At 41.9% G+C, this 19194-nt stretch overlaps 1 protein-coding gene across 2 annotated transcripts in view; it reads right to left on the reverse strand.

The window, feature by feature from the left end:
• Positions 1–19194, reverse strand: part of RMND5A (required for meiotic nuclear division 5 homolog A) — a 60469-nt gene that overhangs the window by 25655 nt on the left and 15620 nt on the right. Inside the window, exons 2-3 of one of the 2 annotated variants that reach the window (XM_019970293.2) lie at positions 15735–15877; positions 1002–1136 (exon numbers count right to left, since the gene is read on the reverse strand). In XM_019970293.2, coding sequence (XP_019825852.1) covers positions 1002–1136; positions 15735–15877 — 278 coding nt within the window. The remainder of the gene's footprint in view (positions 1–1001; positions 1137–15734; positions 15878–19194) is intronic. The other variant, XM_070798794.1, reaches the window with a different exon arrangement.

A 19194-nucleotide genomic window follows, 5' to 3' on the forward strand; every position in this document is an offset into this window, starting at 1 on the left:
TGGGCAGGTTATTTCTCTAGACCTCAGATTCCTCATCTGTAGAATGGGGGAAATAATTTCTTCTTCACAGGGTTACAGTAAGGAATAAACTCAGGGCTTGGCTGGCAGTAAATACTTAATACATATTGCTGGTATTATGACTATGTGGTATTGGTAAACTGTTCTAAGTTCATGTCTATTTTAGCTTGAAATTCGTTTGATAAAGTTCTTTAAGCTGGGCCAGATTAGAAGAGCAAATATAATCCTCTTTGTCCTCTTCTCTGCTATACTAACCTTCCCGTCAAAGAGATGTTTTATGGCACTAGTGGTAAAAAACCCACTGACCAATGCAGGAGACGTAAGAGAAAAGGATTCAATCCCCTGGGTCGGGAAGATCCTCTGGAGGAAGAAATGGTAACCCACTCCAGTATTCTTGGAGAATCCCCATGGACAGAGGAGCCTGGTGGGCTACAGTCCACAGGGTCAGAAAGAGTCAGACATGACTAAAATGACTGAGCATACACAGTACTATATGTAAGAGGTAACAAGTTAAGAACCTACTGTATACCATAAGGAACTCTATTTGGTGCTCTGTAATGACCTATATGGAAATGGAGTCCAGAAAAGAGTGGATATATATATATATATATATGGCTGATTTACTTTGCTGTACAGCTGAAGCTAACACAACACTGTAAATCAACTGTAAAATAATAATAATAAAAAACTGTTTTAAAAATTAAGTAAAATGCACTGGCTCCCTCCCAAAAAACAAAAGAGGAGATGTTTGGAAAAGTAGCACCACTTCTGACCCTTGACCAACATTCTGGGGCAAGAATAAGGAAATAATTTGAATAGCAAGTTCTAGGACTATAATTTTTAACCAAGTTTAAAAAAAAAAAAAAGGAGAGAGACTTTCTAGTAAACTGAGGTCAGCACTAGTGATTAAAATGTAACAATCTACTTACAGCTAGAAGACTTAAAAACCCCAAGGATCTCCCTTGTTTTCATTTCATCCTCACCTGGCAGAGCTCCTCAGCAACATCTAGCATTCCTTGTCTGAAGAAGTGCTCCACCATCACCTCATTGAGAAGCCTCTGGCTGTCTGCCTGCCAGCAGCCGTCTATCCCCACACTGCTGATGTCGGAATCGAAATTCTGAAAGGCAAAATACCGAGTCATGAATTGACCAGGAGGCATCACTTGATACGTTTTCACCCCACCTACCTTGACAGAAACCACCACCTTTGTTTAACTCTGTGACACCTCCAATAAGTCCCCAATTCCAATTTGTCTGCAGCCTATGACAGGAAGCAGTCTTTTCCAGTGTTCTTTTCTGAAACCCCCACTCTCATTCATTATTGCTGCAAGGGTAAATGTTTTCATTTTTGAGGGTATTTTGGAAAAATAAACTTTATAATGATTCTGTAAATAAATTGATTTCTAGGCATTATATGACAGCAATATTTTCACAGGTGTGCAGTGATAATTGCAAAAGCATGTTCAATGCAGCGTTGTCTAATAGGAAAAAAAGGAAGAGCCATTATATCGAACATAGGATTATTCAATAATCCTTGGCCTATCCCAAGAATTGCAGTGCCAAGGTGGGGGTTGGGGAAAAAGAGCCTGGACAGATGGCTCAGAGAGCAGGCTCTGGAGCCAATCCACCAGGGTCTGGACCCTGGTTCCATCTAACTAGCTGTGTGGTGGTGGTGGTGGTTTAGTCACTAAGTCGTGTCCGACTCTTTGCGACCCCATGGACTATAGCCTGCCAGGCTCCTCTGTCCATGGGATTCTCCAGGCAAGAATACTGGCTGGAGTAGGTTGCCATTCTTGGCCAAATCACTCAAGATATTTGAGCCTCAGCTTAAGCAGAGAAAATACTTTTATGGACTTAACTGTATCCTCTCCCAGCGCCTTATAAAGTTAAAAGGAGACCATTTTGAGCCCTAATCCAATACAAATGATGTCTCAGGTGGCACTAGCGGGTAAAGAACCCACCTGCCAATGCAGGAGACTTAGAGACACAGGTTTGATCCCTGGGTAGGGAAGATCCCCTGGAGGAGGAAATGGCAAACTCGATCCAGTATCTTTGCCTGGAGAATCCCACGGACAGGCGGGCTACAGTTTACAAGAGTTGCAAAGAGTCAAATATGACTGAAGTGACTGAGCATGCACGCACGCAGGACACATACAGGTGCAGAAGGAAGACCACCTGTTATACACCAGATGTCTGTGTCCCTCCCAAATTCCTACATCAAAGCCCTAGAAACCAGTGTGACTGGCTTTGGAGACAGAGTCTGGGAGAAGGTAATAAAGGTTAAATGAAGTCATAAGGGTGGGGCCCTCATCCAGTAGGGCCGGTGTTCTTATGAGACAAGGAACAAACACCAGGGCTCATCTGTTCTCTCTCCACCACGAGGACCCAGGGAGAAGGTGCTCATCTGCCAGCCAGGAAGAAGGCTGCCTGCCCTCAACAGGCAGTGAATTGCCCAGCACCTTGATTTTGGATTTCCCAGTCTCTACAACCAGAAGAAAATAAACTTTTGTTGTTTAAATGGAATTTTGGAATTTTGTCATGGCAGCCCAAGCAGATAAAGACACTGCGTGATGACATGAAGAAAAGATGCCTATCTACACATCAGGGAGAAAGGCCCCAGAAGAAACCAACCCTGCCTGCCACACCTTGATCAGGAACTTATAGTTTCCAAAACAGTGGGGAAAAGAATGTCTGTGTAAGCCACCCAGTCTGTGGTACTTTGTCATAGCAGCTCTTGGAAATTAATATGCTCCCTTATTGGTGCAATGAAATGGTAGTTACTACTCTGTTAATCTTACTATTCACAATTAAAAAGTAAGGTTCATTGCTCTATATCTACTAATATGGAAAAATGTTCTTACCCTTAAATGAAAAAAAAAAAAAAAAAAGCAACTTCTACAGAAATTATGATGCCATTTCTTTTTTTAATGACACCATTTCTGTTTTTAAAAAAGCTTACACAAATGCTCACAGAACAAATGTGAAAAGAATATATAAAGTACTAGCAGAGATTATCACTGGAGATAACCACTCTTACACAAAGAGCAAACATTCCTTTTATAGCAAGCTAAAGGATTTCGTCAAAATCTATTACAAAAAGAGAGGGTGTTGAAGGTTCTGGTTCTGGGTAAGATCAAGCAAGTACACCTCACCCTGACTCTCTGAATGCATTTCCAAAATCAGGACTGAAGGGAGTGGCTACTCGAGGCAACTCTGAAGAGCAGTAACTGGATCGGGGAGGAAGGCAAAGAACTGAAGGTGAGCTTACTACTTTCCTCCCTCCAACATCTATCTCTCAGTCTGGAGGTAGTACAACCAAAACCCACAACAGGACGGGCACCTCCAGGAGAAGCCCTCCAGGGCTGGCATGAGGAACAGGAGTGGGTTTTCCTATCATGTAGAAGGGGGTGGAAATAAATCACATGCTTTTTTCCTTCCATTTTCTTGCACCCCTAGCTCAAGGCAGTCTAAAGTTAAGCTTCTGTTGTGAATAAGAAGCATTTGTAAGCTTTTTTTTTTTTCCCCCAAACAGAAACGGTGTCATTAAAAAAAGAAAGAAATGGTGTCGTAATTTTCACAGCAGTACCTAGATTATGTTTGATTGAATAAGCAGGAAACAAGACTCGGCAGATCTTCAGAACTCTGCACGTGTTAAGTCAGTCATGTCTGACTCTTTGCAATCCCATGGACAGTAGCCCACCAGGCTTTTCTGTCCATGGGGATTCTCCAGGTAAGAATACTGGAGTTGCCATGCCCTCCTCCAGCGGATCTTCCCAATCCAGGGATTGAACACACTTCTCTTATGTCTTCTGCACTTGCAGGCAGATTCTTTACCACTAGCACCACCTGGGAAATCCACCACAGTAGGCAAGTTAAAACTCTGAGGGAAGGGATCTTTTCTCTCCAATCAGAGGAGTGATGGTCCCAAGAAGGAGGGGCCAAAACTCCTCTTGCATCTTTTCTCTCTGTTCCTCTACCTGGTAGCCCCAGATACAGGCAGAATTATGATAAAATACAGGGGATCGGGGTACATCACCTGATGCAAAGAACTGACTCATTGGAAAAGACCCTGATGCTGGGAAAGACTGAAGGCAGAAGAAGGGGACAAGAGAGGATGAGATGGTTGGATGGCATCACCGACTCGACGGACATGAGTTTGAGTTAAGATCCAGGAGTTGGTGATGGACAGGGAAGCCTGGTGTGCTGCAGTACACGGGGTCGCAAAAAGTCAGACACGACTGAGCAACTGAACTGAAATGATCAGGGTATATAAAGCCCAGTTCTCTGGCTGGATGACTAAATAGGAAGCTCCAGAGAACTCTAAAGTAGCAGGGAGATCAGAGAGAGGAAGAAACTCAGAAAAGTAACACTCTCATCCAGAGTTGTTTATGAACCCCTGGGCTTGCCCTCAAGTGGCAAAGGCATGGGTCTGACCCTCAGCGGCACAGCACAGACTTTGAAAGAGGAACTAGGGGTCAGACCTAGCTTCCAGGTCCTAGAATGGCCACTAACAAGACATATCTGAACAGCTCTGTAATGGCTTTGGAAATAAGCTGACATTGAAACTACAACTCAGAGAAGACTGGTCAGAACTTGTAGTCTGAGCCCAACAAGGTAGTGACCACTAAAACAAAACTTGGAACTAAGGTCTCCCATGCTGCAACTAAGACACAACACAGCCAAATAAATAAATATAAAAAAAAAAAAAAACCTCACAGGATGTAATTAACAGCAGAATAGAGGTGAATAGCACAAGTCAGTGGAGATCCATAGAAATGATCTAATCTGAACAACCAAATAAAAATTGAAAAAAAAAAAAAAAACAATGAATAGCATCTCAGGGACCTGTAAGACAATAACAAAAGATCTAACATTATGTCAATGGATTGCTAGAGGGAGAAGAGTGTAGTGTAGGAAAAAAATTTTTTTAACATTTCCCAATTTTGTCAAAAGACATAAACCTACAGATTCAAGAAGCTCAGCAAACTCCTAAAAGGATAAGTTCAAAGAAATCCAAACTCAAGACATCACAGAATCCAACTGGTAAAAATTAAAGACCAAGAAAAAATTTGAAAGTAGCTAGGGAAAAGTGATACACTGCTTATAGGGAAACTATAATTCAAATGACTACAGATTTCTCAACTAAAAATCCTAATTTATATACTTTAAAAATAATTGTAATATATAGTGGAACCATATGCAACTTTGTTCTGTATTTTCCAAGTCTCCTGTAAATGTGTTATCATACATTCATATTTTAAAAAAGAAAAAAGGACTACAGATTTCTCAACAGAAACCATGCAGAGACCAGAAAGAAGTGACACATTTTTCAAGTACTAAAAGAAAAGAACTGAATCCCAGAATTTTATATCAAGTGAAAATATCCTTCAGGAATGAAGATGAAATAAAGACATTCTCAGATGAAGGGAAGCTGAATTTGCTGAAAGAAGACCTGCTCTAAAAGAACTGCTAAAGTTCTTCTGACAAAGGGGAAATTACCCCAGTAGAAGGCAACTCGAAACATCAAGAGTCAAGAAACTGGCCAATCTACCTCTGAAAGCTTTCTGTGTCCAATTTTACTTCCACTCCCTTATCTTTCATAGGTGTTAACCTATGTTAACCTGATAAGCCTCTTGAACTGTTTTTTAAGCACATAAATGTAATTAGTTTCTGTTTAGATTAAACTGAAATTATTAATTCAATCCTTAGTTAATCATTGCTTAAGCATGGTACAGCGCACAAAAGAACAGGTGGTAAGTAATCCACAATAGAACTGCAAACCACATACTATTTACAATCACCATAACACAGCACAGCTCTCCTCTTCAAAATTCAGCCCACTTTTCTTTAAAGATCTATCTATTCTTAGATGTCAAGTCAGTAGCCTAAAACTAAATATACAAATTTAACATTTGGAATTACTCAACACAAAAACAAAAAAGCAAAATTACTCTCAGAATCTTAAATTTTTATTCCTTTTCTTTTTATAGACCTCTTTCTTGGCCTGGTACTTAATCTAAAGAATGAGATAATACAAAGTACCTAGATGCTAAGGCAATAGCATCCATGCCCATACTGAAGAGACTGTATTTAGCACTGAAAAAATCAGAATTGCTTGGTGTGGCTCTCTACTTTCCTCATCCAATCTGCTTACCAGATTCTGCCTGTTGAGAGATGACTTTATAGCAGTCTATCAGTACCTTTAAGCTAATCATCACACCTTTATGCTGTCTATGACAATCAGAACACTGGAAGTAAAGATGCCGCTACCTTGTTCCTCCTCTGGCCTGGGTGGGATACAGGCCTTACAAGGGTGACTGATGGTGAAAAGGAGCAGGGCCCAAGGGCCTCACTCCCCATGTCCTCAGCCTGCCTTTTGCCTGTGGAAAAACTTTAGCCAAAGAATTAAGTTTAATCAGAGAAGCAAGAAAATGCAGAAACAAAGGAAAACAGTCAAAGGAGACCAAATAATAATAGTTTAGTCATTAAGCATAGTCAGGGACCCTTAGTTTCTTTTCAAAGGCTATACATAATATTCTGAGCCATATCCTGTGAGCTGCCCTTGTAGATCCTGAAACCACCAGCAGGTAGAGAAGTTAACTACATGACGACCAGACTGTAACCACGACACAGCTGCACAATTCCAAGAACTGGCCTCAAGGAAACGGGAACCAACCAATCCTGGAATGGAAGACTAACTGTTCTTAAAACAATGAAGATGACGCCGATTAGACCACTGATGACCAAGATGACTGTCAGAGCTGATTGCGCTGTTTCTGCATGGAGCCCCTCCCTCTGTCTATAAAAGCTCTTGCCCCTGATTGGGGGTGCGGAGTCAGCCTTTGGACAAGCATTCTCCACCTCCCACTGCCAGCATCCAAAATAAAGCAAACTTTCCTTCTCACCAACCTCTTTATTGGGACACAGTCAGACCTGGGTTCAGTAACAATATCACAGATTTCTCCTGTATTTTATTCCCCCAGATAAAAGGCTAATCAAATGAATAAAGGAATGGTATCAGAGGATGACAGAATTTATTACCAACTCTTGCCTGGAAAATCCCATGGACAGAGGAGCCTGGAAGGCTGCAGTCCACGGGGTCGCTGAGGGTCAGACATGAATGAGCGACTTCACTTTCACTTTTCATTTTCATGCATTGGAGAAGGAAATGGCAACCCACTCCAGTGTTCTTGCCTGGAGAATCCCAGGGACGGGGAGCCTGGTGGGCTGCTGTCTATGGGGTCGCACAGAGTCGGACACAACTGAAGCGACTTAGCAGCAGCAGCAGGAATCTGTCTATAACTCTCTAAATGTCTGCATGCACTCCATAGGCAAGAATCATTGAGACTAAGATTTCTCACTGATCTATCAACCTCATTCAATCCAAACACAACCTTCAGATTTCTACTGATTCATTTACTGATTATTCCCCAATCGCATTAACCCCCAACAAATCAAGTGTCTATTATTCAGCAGGAAAGAAAGAGATAACTTTGGAAGACCCAATGGTCAACTCCAAAGCACAGACCATATGAAAATAGTTTTTTCCAGCAGTATACGTTTACATTTAGTCATAATTCTAATAGCTACCACCAGGCAGGAACTGCTCAAACAAAACAATTCCTCCAAATCTTTCCTTCATGTACTTAAACCAAAAGTAAATTTTGATCATCTAGAAAAATTTAAAACAGTCTAACATTTAAACAGATGTAAACACTTCTTTTACAAGGATGCTCTTCATGTAATTTTATTTCACTACTATACTGGTGGTAAGAAAAATCGAAAACCCTTACACTCAAGACATCTGTACGACATTTAAGTTCTAGAACTTATTTGCTAGTCTTGGAAAACACAACTAAGCATGACTAAGCAAAGCATTAGATGAAAATTTCTGAGCTCCCTTCTATCATTTAGATCTTGCAGTTTAAACCACTAAAGTGGATGAGTAAATTTTTTTCATAGCTTATTTCCTGCTCACATGTAGTAAAAATTAAAGCTAAAACTGTAAAAAGAGGTCAAGGAAATGCAATATAGTATGAGAACTCCTTTTGTTATAAGTGCATGTTCTTACTATTGCATCAGAGCAAGGATCAGTTCCAGGCCCTGTTGCTAGGTGACCAAAGTCATCTGCATGGCTGCCCAGGAAATCAGCAGCATCGAAAACCAGCCAAGAAGTAGATAGTGAAGAGAAACACCTGTCTATTAGCACTTCTGTTTTACTCCATTTTTTCTTTTATAAAGGAAAAGAAAAGAAAAAGCATGGAAGGATGTTCTTAAATGTGAAGGCACATTTTCAAAAGATAAAAAGCACATATTCAAGGGTGTGTCTGTCTAGAGAAGATATTACAGCTTAGAGAAATTCAGGACACACAAATCTGTATACTATCTCATGTACTTTTAGTATCATTCACGTTTTTAATGGATTAAAGGTTTCAAAGTCTGGAGGCTAGACAGAGGAGAAGTAAATAACTTAGACGATCCTTACAAGACTATGAAATCTAAACAAACCACCCTACCTGTTTGCTTAAACATGCTTATGAACTGATTAGACTTAAGGACTGGTTTTCACTGCTCATCATCCAAAACCAATCCCTTTCTGAAATACATTTTATGAAATTATAATTATTGAGTAAGCAGTGACAAAAGAAGTACATGATAAAACTCAGTATTTGATTTAACGCCTAAGTGCCAATTCTTTTCTGTTTTAATATTTATTTATCTGGCTACATCAGGTCTTAGTTGCAGCATGAGAACTATTAAGTTGTGGCATGTGGGATCCAGTTCCCTGACCAGGGATGGAACCCGGCCCCCCTGCATTAGGAGCAAGAAGTCTTACCCACTAGACCATCAGGGAAGTCCCTGCCAATTCTTTAATACTGCTAATCTTTAAAAAACTTCTCCATCGACTTTGGCAGAAAAACTGGGATGTGACCCTAACAATGTGCTCTTGTTGCACCTATGAGGAATCAATTTCCCTTCCAAGCACCTAGTTAAACATCTGGTTTACTTAGCAGCAGTAGCAGCAGTGAAAGGGGTACTGCAGAGAACATTTAACTGAGAAGAAGACCTGGACTCTGGCTCCATGCAGCTTGGGAAAAGTTATCTACTACTTAACACACAACAGAAAAAAAAGATACTATGCAAACACTGGACAGCAACAAGTAAAAGAATGAAATTAGAACACTCTCTAACATCATACACAAAAATAAACTCAAAACGCATTAAAGACCTGAATGCAACAAGGCCAGATACTATAAAATTTAAGAGGAAAACACAGGCAAAACACTCTTGACATAAATCACAGAAAGATGTTTTTCAATCTACTGCCTAAAGTAATGAAAATGAAAACAAATGGGACCTAATTAAGCTCAAAAGCTTTTGCAGAGCAAAGGAAACCAAAAACAAAGGGACAACCCTCAGAATGGGAGAAAATATGAGATTTTTACTAAATGTCTTACTAGTAGTGTGGTTAGTCTGATGTTTTATTTTATTTTTAGGGAATTTGTTCCTAGCTTCTAATCACTGTGATCTTTTTACAGCTTTGTTAGCCATTTCTTTTCAGTAATTCTGAAAATTCTACCCAATACATGTATCAAATTATCTGCCTATATTTCAGAACTCAGTTCTTTTTCGCCTTGCTCAGAGTAAGTTTTCTAGCCTTTTTCATTTCCCTCCTTGATGAACAGTACCATCTCTCTACTACATAAGGATTTATCCGTTATACAATAATAGTACTTCAGAGCTAGCTGACCTCACCCATTCTAATTATTGTTTAAGGCTAAATGCAAAACATTTTCTCCTGCCATTACTTTTTTCTCCTCTTACACCCCAGGAAGACCTATATAAAAGGCTCACTCAGAACTATTTTACAATGTTCTCTATTTCATTTTGTATAGCCTTACGCCATTTTTTTTTTTAACAGTCATCATTTTGCCTCACCAATGCATATGCTCCATCTAGTGGCAGAAGATCAGTTTAGGAAAAGTGGTGTACAAAAAGGGTTTTTTTTTAAAACCATTATTTGCCCCCTTTATAAAACATTACCAGCCCTGCAATGGCCTGATTTCCTAGTACAGCACAGTGTTTAAGAACAAATGCTTGAGTGAAACCTTTTCCCAAACCTTCATCTACCACTTGCATACCTTGGGGTACGTTACTTAATATTTCTGAATCTTAGTTTCCTCACATGTGAAAAGGGAATAATGTGCTTGTATCATGGGCTATTGGAGGAGGAAATGGCAACCCACTCCAGTATTCTTACCTGGAGAATTCCATGGACAGAGGAGCCTGGCAAACTAGTCCATGCGGCTGGAAAGAGTCGGACACAACTGAGCGACTGACACACATCATGGGCTATGCGAGTATGTGCGTGCTAAGTCGCTTCAGTCATGTCCGACTCCTTGCGACCCTGTGGCCTACAGCCCATCAGGCTCCTCTGTCCATTGGATTTCCCAGGCAAGAATACTGAAGTGGGTTGCCATGCCTTCCTCCAGGGGATCTTACCAATCCAGGGATCGAACTGGAGTTTCTTACGTCTTCTGCATTAGCAGGTGGATTCTTTTAACACTCCAGTGTTCTTGCCTGGAGAATCCCAGGGACAGGGGAGCCTGGTGGGCTGCCGTCTATGGGGTTGCACAGAGTTGGACACAACTGAAGCGACTTAGCAGCAGCAGCGTCACCAGGGAAGCCGTCTAAATGTATGTAATGCTCTCAGCTCAGCATGTGGAACATGGTCAATTCTCCGTAAGTGAGAGCCATATTTTCTGCCTTCTCCTTAGTCTATTTTCATCCTATTTAAGGAGGGTAGGCAAATCCTCAAATGTTTTTATCATTCCCTCCCCTTTTCCCCTAATTTCCTTGGATCAAATCTTTAGGCCTTCCATCACTGCCTTTTCCCCAGCCTGACCTTGCCTGACAGGGGCAGCCACTCTCGTCAAGTCAGTTCCTGAGAGTCTTTAACAGGAGTCAAGCATTTTCTCAGCTGTTCAGTTCCTTGCCTGGCCCCACAGAAGACCACACCTCACTGCTCTGCTGTGCTAAATCTTACCCACTCTCACAAGTCAAATGTAAAAATATCAACTCCAGGGACTTCCCCAGTGGTCCAGTGGTTAAGACCCTGCCTTCCAATGCAGGGGGGGCGAAGGTTCAATCCCTGATAAGGGAACTAAGATCCCATATGCCTTGTGGAGTGGCCAAAAAAATAAACAATTTTTAAAAAATTAAAAACAACTAAACGGAACTTCCCTGGTGGCACAGTGGATAGGAATCTGCCTGCCAATGCAGGGGACACAGGTTCAATCCCTGGTCTGGGAAAATTCCACATACCTCAGAGCAACTAAGCCCATGTGCCACAACCACCGAGCCTGCATGCTGCAACTACCGAAGCCCGTGTGCCTAGAGTCCATGCTTTGAAACCAGAGAAACCACCACAGCGAGAAGTCCTCACACCACAATGAAGAGCAGCCCCCGCTTGCTGCGACTGGAGAAAGCCACTCACAGCAACGAAGACCCAAGGCAGCCAAAAATAAATGAATGAATAAATAAAATAAAATATCAACTCCATAACCTTAATCAAGAACTCAATGATCATCTCTTTTCTTTTTATTAGTAAGCAGAGTCTGTCCTAAGCAAACTTACTTTATGTTGCCTCAGAATCTTTCTAGTTCTTTGACATGTACAAAAAGCACCCTTACACGAATACACTACACCACAATTTTCTAAAGAACAGGTACTGTTTTTCACTGTCAACTGTCCCACAGCAAATGTTAGATACTTGAATCTTAGCATGATTTCATCCACCCACACACAGAAGTCTAAAGCAGTAATTATGTTTACTGACTTTTCTTACTTAGGAATTAAACTTAAAAAAAGTCAAAAGACTAATAAGTAAAGCACTAAATAAAATATCCTAAACAGGAAAGAGTTCTAGATTTTCTTAAAAATAGAGAAGGAAATAAAAAACACATTCGTTTTTACTTAAAAACAAAAACAAAAACACATACACATTTTTTTGGCTACAAAACCCAGCGGTTGATATTTATTTTAAATTGTGATTATACTGCTGCTACTTCTGCTAAATCACATCAGTCATGTCTGACTCTGTGTGACCCCATAGACAGCAGCCCACCAGGCTCCCGTCCCTGGGATTCTCCAGGCAAACATACTGGAGTGGGTTGCCATACAGGCATCTAAAAACTCTCAACACATTAAAGCAGAAATCTTCAATAATTTTTTATGTTGGCAATGATTAAAAGCCAGAAAGTGTCTTGCCTAACATCATGAACTTTTTTGCATACGTTTTCAAGGAAGTGATGACTAAAAAAGTTTAAAGGACGCATTAAAACATTAAAGGAAAAAATAAATTTTTTTAAGCATGTCAAAATTTACTCAAGTTCCTCACTCAACCACCAGCCTGCTCATATATGAGTCACCAGCTTCCTTACTGTCCTCCTCTCGGCAGGGTGGGAACATGTGCCCATAACATGGTGCTCACAGGCTGCCGGACAACATTCCAGTTTATTACTCAAGGCTGTTTACTGTGATACGTAAAGGCTTAAGCCACAGTGGCTTCAGCTTCATCCTGTTTGTTCGCCAACCCACGAGTCCACCCAGCCTTTATGACAGGTGGCTCCAGAAGCTTGCACAAATTTACGAGGTGCAAGCTAGAAGGGCAGGAAGACTTTACAAACCAATGGAATCTTGGACAACATCAGTCAACACAGAATTCCTCAGGTGCGCGAGAAGCTCGTGTACAAGGTCTAGGCAGTTCTAGTGGGGTCACAGCCTCCTTTACAGCTAATGCTAAGTAGATGCCGCCCCTTAACCCCCCAAAAAGGGAAGAGAATACACTGAAAAATGTTAGAGAACTTCACTAAGACATCCAAGCTTTCGGCTGTGCCTCAGGACTATAATTCAACAAATTACCCCAGGATCAACTTAATGGTGTCATTTCATGATAGATCAGAAGAATCTAGAAGCCAGGTCACCTAGAACCTAAACTACTTTCACAGGAACATATAAAACTACCCCCTCCCCTCCAAAAGAACCTGTAAAAGCCCTTATAACTTCCAAGTACATGAAAAATATACCCAAAAGATAAATGAATAAATTAAAATATTTAATCAGCAATATTCACCTCAAATATCTCCCCACTAAAAAGGTCAGAATGTAGGTTACTCACTATGTGGATCTCTTGTTGTCCACTTTCAAAAAGATACTTCCATTTCTAGCACCAAATACATTTAAATGCTTTGTCTCAAAAATTAGCCAAAACATGACAACCCTTACGAATATGTATAAAGACTTGCCAAATCCCAAAGAAGACATGTTTAGCAAGTCGCCAGTAGCTGGGGGACAAGAGTAAAAGAGGGCTCTGATGATAACTGGCTTCCCTGGGGGCTCAGACAGTAAAGAATCCACCTCCAATGCAGGAGACCTGGGTTCAATCTCTGGGTCAGGAAGATCCCCTGGAGAAGGGAATGGAAACTCACACCAGTATTCTTGCCTGGCGAATTCCATGGACAGAGGAGCCCGGCGGGCTACAGTCCATGGGGTTGCAAAGAGTCGGACAAGATGGAGGGACTAACACTGATGGTAATTAGGATTAGACAAGACATAAGCTAGGAAATGAAGGCACAATGGCCCCCTTAGCAGCGGCACCAGGCAAAGCCCTGAATCCCAGATCTTGGTAGCCAGGAGACCACACACGAGGTATGACTGTGAGGCCATCCCCACCTATTCCGGAACCTGGGATCTTTTCTCTGACTGGCTGCTTCGGAGGCTTCAGCTACTCTCACTGTCCTGACATCTTCTGGTCCTGCCTGTCCCCATACCATCATAACTGCGGGTAGCCCAGTGGTCACTGCCAGGAACCTCTTGGGGTCTGAACCATCACTAGAATGCCTTGGTCACCGGCAGCTGCCAATATCTGAAGCTTCCTAAACATCACCAGTAGTTACTTCACCCTAAGGAACCCTAAAGAGAGTTCCTCACTCACAGTGATTTAAGATCATCCCTAAAGCACCCCCAACCCCACTCTTCCAGAAGGTCCTTGAATCAGTATACACCAATAATCACTTCAGGCATCAACTGAAGACATACGACGCCACAGTCTCCAAAAAGTCTGAAGCCAAAGCCACTTCCAAAGCCCTGTTTACATCCTCAGTTAACAGACAGGCCCCACAACCTCAGAGCTATTTCAGAGAACACTCACTACCTTCCAGCCTCTGCTGGCAACCGCCATCACAGATCCAAAAATGGGACCGCTGCAGCCAACACCACTTCTCTGGCCTCTTTCACTGAGTCAAAACCCTCAGCACACTGGGAGTGGTGAGACCTCTCCCAAAGGTCATTAAAACTTCTGAAGGCCCAGCTACCCAAACGATCTGCAGAGCCCCAGCCATTCAGTCCTGTCATACCGAACCTACAAGTTAGCAATACTTCCTTAAAAGCATCCGTGTTAGATGTATAGATCAGTCTTTTGGACTCTGTGGGAGAGGGAGAGGGTGGGATGATTTGGGAGAATGGCACTGAAACATGTATAATATTACATAAGAAACGAATCGCCAGTCCAGGTTCGATGCAGGATACAGGATGCTTGCGGCTGGTGCACTGGGATGACCCAGAGGGATGGTACGGGGAGGGAGGTGGGAGGGGGATTCAGGATGGGGAACACGTGTACACCCGTGGCGGATTCATGTTAAAGTACGGCAAAACCAATACAATATTGTAAAGTAAAAAAAAAAAAAAAAGCATCTGTGTTATAGTTCTCACTTGGGCTGCCTTGACTTTAGCCAGCCAATACTACCACTTTGTCAGATTATTTCTAACAGTTAGGCTTGCGCATGAGTTAAGAGCCATTCTCTGGATTCCACAAGTTTCCATGTTACAGCTACTGTCCTCATGCATACAGATGCAGCAGCTCATAAGACATGTTTTGCTACAAAAAGTTCTCTCCAAAATTTTTTTCTACTCTCCCAGAAGTTTACAACATGTGAACAAAAATGTCTACAACCAGTCACACACTCCCCAATAGCTGAAACACTCCAAGGTATCACACAGTAACCTTAAGCCACTTCTCTTGGGCTCTACTAAGACTAAGAATCCCAAGGGCAAAACTGGCCCAGTGCTAAAAATGGCAACTGCTTATAAGCAAAGCTCCAAGTCAAAGATTTAAGAGATGTCACAAGAAAATCGCTCAACTCAAGTGACCGGCTCTGCTGGCTAGCAACCAACCCACTCACACAGCAAACAACACTGGAGCAAAGTGACCAGTAAGCTCACAGGAAGACAAGGAGACTAGGATGATGCAGGGCAGACAGATGCAAGCTTTGTTACCCCAATCATCCTGTAACAGAGGCCGAGTCACACCCCGGGAGTCACTCAGGAAGTAGGAAAAGTTATTTCTATAAACAAACTCCCTCAGAGTAAGTTAAAAATTTGGAAACTGACTCACCTTGACACTAGGAGTGGTCATCATACAAGAAAATGGGTTTTAAAAAAAAAAGGCTATAGAAAGAGGTTTCCGGTTTGCTTTTATTCGTATTTTTTGAAATAACAGCAACACGGAACTTTAAGAGTACCACAGTAAAACCACATAACTAAAAGCAAGGATGGAAGAAATAGTACAAACAGTGAGGAAGCTAATGGGATGAAAGCAGCCATGGGAAATGGTGGATGATGCTAGAACACACCAAACACTCCAGACAACTCCATACCTTATCAATGGCTTTTCCAACCCGAGAAACGCTGCTGTGGATGTCTTTGTGGTCAGAGGCCAACTTCTGAACAGTATCCTTTATTCTCTTACAGCACTGTGTCAAGACAAGTGAAAGTGTCCCTGATAACTCAGCATCTTGACCTATAAAAAAAGAAAGAAAGAAGACTGGCTATTCACAAAAGCAAACCCAAAGATGGCAAGTTATCACACTGGCCCTCTAGAAGATGAAAAGGTAGATGTGAAGAAAAATCAGTAACAGCCAGAGGGGATATTTTTCAAATGAACAGTAAGAAAGCTAGCTTAATTTTTGCATCATTTGGAATACATTTTAAAATTTTACTATGACATAAATCACTTATGTAATAACTAAATTGAATAATACTGCCAAGGCATTTTTAAGAAAATATGTCTAAGTGAATAAACTCACTTATTCAATTCACTTAAAGTGTCCAAATCATTCTCACAATATTCTATTACTAAATTTCATAAGGAGAGAAGTCTAATTGCTTTATGTTCTACATAAAGAAGAAAAACAAACTTTTTTGGATAATATGAAGAAACGGTGAACATGGCAGAAAACAGTTTACATATCCCCACCTGTAAGCCTCAGTGAGCCATCCCTACCAGTCAGGGTGGGAGGAACTCTCTGGAACTTCGAGTTCCCAGATGCCAGCCAAGGGCCCACCCTGCAAGCAGGTCTTTCTAAGCATTAGCAGCCTCAGGCTGGCTTGCAAGGTTGGTCTCTGGTGGGCATCTGGGAATCTGGACTTCAGGAGGGTTCCTACCACTCTAACTGGTTAAGAATGGCTTGCTGTGCCTAAACTGTAAAATGTGGTTTGTGCTGAACTGCTTTTCTTCTGGGAGTCTGGATTTTGGTATCTGCTAGACAGAGGGTGCCTACATGACAGTACCCAGTAAACACCAGAAGACTATGTCTCCAAACGAGCTTCCCTCGGAGATAAACACTTCACGCTGTTGTTGTTTAGTCACTGTATCCGACTCTTTGCGACCCCATGGGCTGTATCTGGCCAGGCTCCTCTGTCCACAGGATTTCCCAGGCAAGAATACTGGAGTGAGTTGCCACTTCCTTCTCCAGGGGATCTTCCTGACCCTGAGATTGAACTTGTGTCTTCTGTATTGGCATGTGGATTCTCTACCACTGAGTCGGGGAATGCCACAACACTTCATACTTGTTAGTGTTTGATGCCAGAGGAATTAAGTATGCCCTGTGTGACTCCACTAGGAGAGAACTCTCTGCAGCTTTCTCTTGGTTTCCTCTAGACAATGCCCCGTGTGCTTTTCTCCCTGGCTGTTTGTCTTGTACCTTTTTGCTGTAACAAATGTTAGCCACGAGTATGAGTGTGACTCCCTGTTGAGTCCAGTGCCTCCTCCTGTATTACTGGAATCTACAGTAGTCTTGGACTGCAAGGAGATCAAACCAGTCCATCCTAAAGGAAATCAACCCTGAATATTCATTGGAAGGACTGATACTGAAGCTGAAGCTCCAATACTTCAGCCACCTGATGCAAAGAGCCAACTCACTGGAAAAGACCCTGATACTGAGAAAGACTGAGGCCAGGAGAAGGGGGCAACAGAGGATGACATGGTCGGATGGCATCACTGACTGAATGGACATGAGTTTAAGCAAGCTCTAGGAGATGGTGAAGGACAGAGAAGTGGGGTGTGCAGGAGTCCATGGGGGTCACAAAGAGTCGGACTTAGGGACTGAACAACAACAAAGTAGTCTTGGGGACACTTTTTCCTTGATAAATCAACAGTAAGTTACTACAGCTGATATCCTCTTTCCTTGGGCTACCTCCTCAGAAAAAGGCAGCAGGAGGAAGAGAAAGAGAAGTCTGAAAAGAGATTGTTCTCTTTATTTGTATTCTCTTTGTCTCTCTGAATTTGTATTCAGTAATACTTGTCAGTTACCTCAAGTATAGATCTACACATCCACACCTGTAAGCAACAGACCTAGCTCCTGAAATCTTACTGAGTAGTTCTTAAAAGTATAATTTACATCAGAGTGATCTGGAGGTCTAGTTAAGACAAAGTAGATGGATCCACATCCCCAGAGTTTCTGATTTAAGAGGTCTGGGATAGGACCCAAGAATTTGAAAGACAGTAGCCCAAAAGTAAAAGCAGTCTTAGGATCTTCATTCATCGAACAGCTATTTGTTGAGCATTCAATTACGTGACAGGTACAGCTGTGTCCAGGCAAAAAATCCCAGCAAACCATAACTTCTGGTGAGCAAGATAAATACGACGTCAGTCAATTACACAATATTGCAAAAGAGGATACGTGCTCCTGGCAGGGGTGGGGGACCAGAGTAAAACAAATGGAGAGTGAGCCATTATAGGGTTGAGCCACTGTAATCTTAAACAGGTGGACGTGGTAAGCCTCACTGAGGAAGTGACATCTGGGCAAAACCTTGAAAGAAGAGGGGGAAGGGTAGCAGAATATGCCACCCCAAAATAGCCTTTTGGTGTAAGGATGATCTTGAGCTGATTATTTCTGAGAAACAACAAACACAGGAGAAGCTCTGAAAACAGAGTAGAAGTTACCCTTTTATAAGGGAAATTTAAATGTATAAAATTAACCTCCATTTTTAAGGGTATCTCTGTATGAGGAAGAGAAGAATGACTGCTGCTGCTAAGTCACTTCAGTCACGTCAGACTCTGGGCGACCCCACAGACGGCAGCCCACCAGGCTCCTCTGGGAGCCTGAGATTCTCCAGGCAAGAATACTGGATTGGGTTGCCATTACCTTCTCCTAAATCACAAGAACTTTTTATGAAAGCTCAGACTTAGATTTACATAAAAAACCTAACCCCTGTTTACTGTGCTTTTCCTGCTAACCTCCCCATTACTGGCCCACCCACACCTACCTTTCTTGTGTCTTTAGCCGAAGCTGGTCTGTAAGCCTGAGTTCTAAGCCACCTCTGTGAGTTACTCACGACTCCCTGGAATACTGACTGCACCTCCCACATGCACATGAGGTATACGTGTAAACAGACTGCCTTTCTCTAATTAGTCTGTTTTTTATTATAGGAGTTGTCTCAGCCAAGAACTTGCAAGGGTAGATGTAAAATTACTTTTTCCTTCCCTACAGAGGAATGCATTCCAGCATTTATGACAACCACTGAGAGAAGTAAAAAAATAAGTAAAGAGAAGATGTATCCATAAGGTACCCAATTCAATACGGGATGGCCAAAACAGAAATTGCCCTTATTTCTAAACACAACTGCACAAAGTATGTATCAGGTGCTTCCAATTTCTAGTGACGCAGTTTAGGCTAAGGGAAGACCTGGTAATCCAGGAAAAAAATTTAGATCTGTCTAAAACATGTCCTATACATACTTTGGGCCAAAAGAACCTAATTGCTTCAGTAAGCTCTGTCCTGGCCATTTCTGCTCTTTCTGTATCTAACCCTTATCTAACCTCAATGACTTTATCTT

The sequence above is a fragment of the Bos indicus genome, chromosome 11 (genome assembly GCF_029378745.1).
Source record: "Bos indicus isolate NIAB-ARS_2022 breed Sahiwal x Tharparkar chromosome 11, NIAB-ARS_B.indTharparkar_mat_pri_1.0, whole genome shotgun sequence".
NCBI classification, from domain to species: Eukaryota; Metazoa; Chordata; class Mammalia; order Artiodactyla; family Bovidae; genus Bos; species Bos indicus.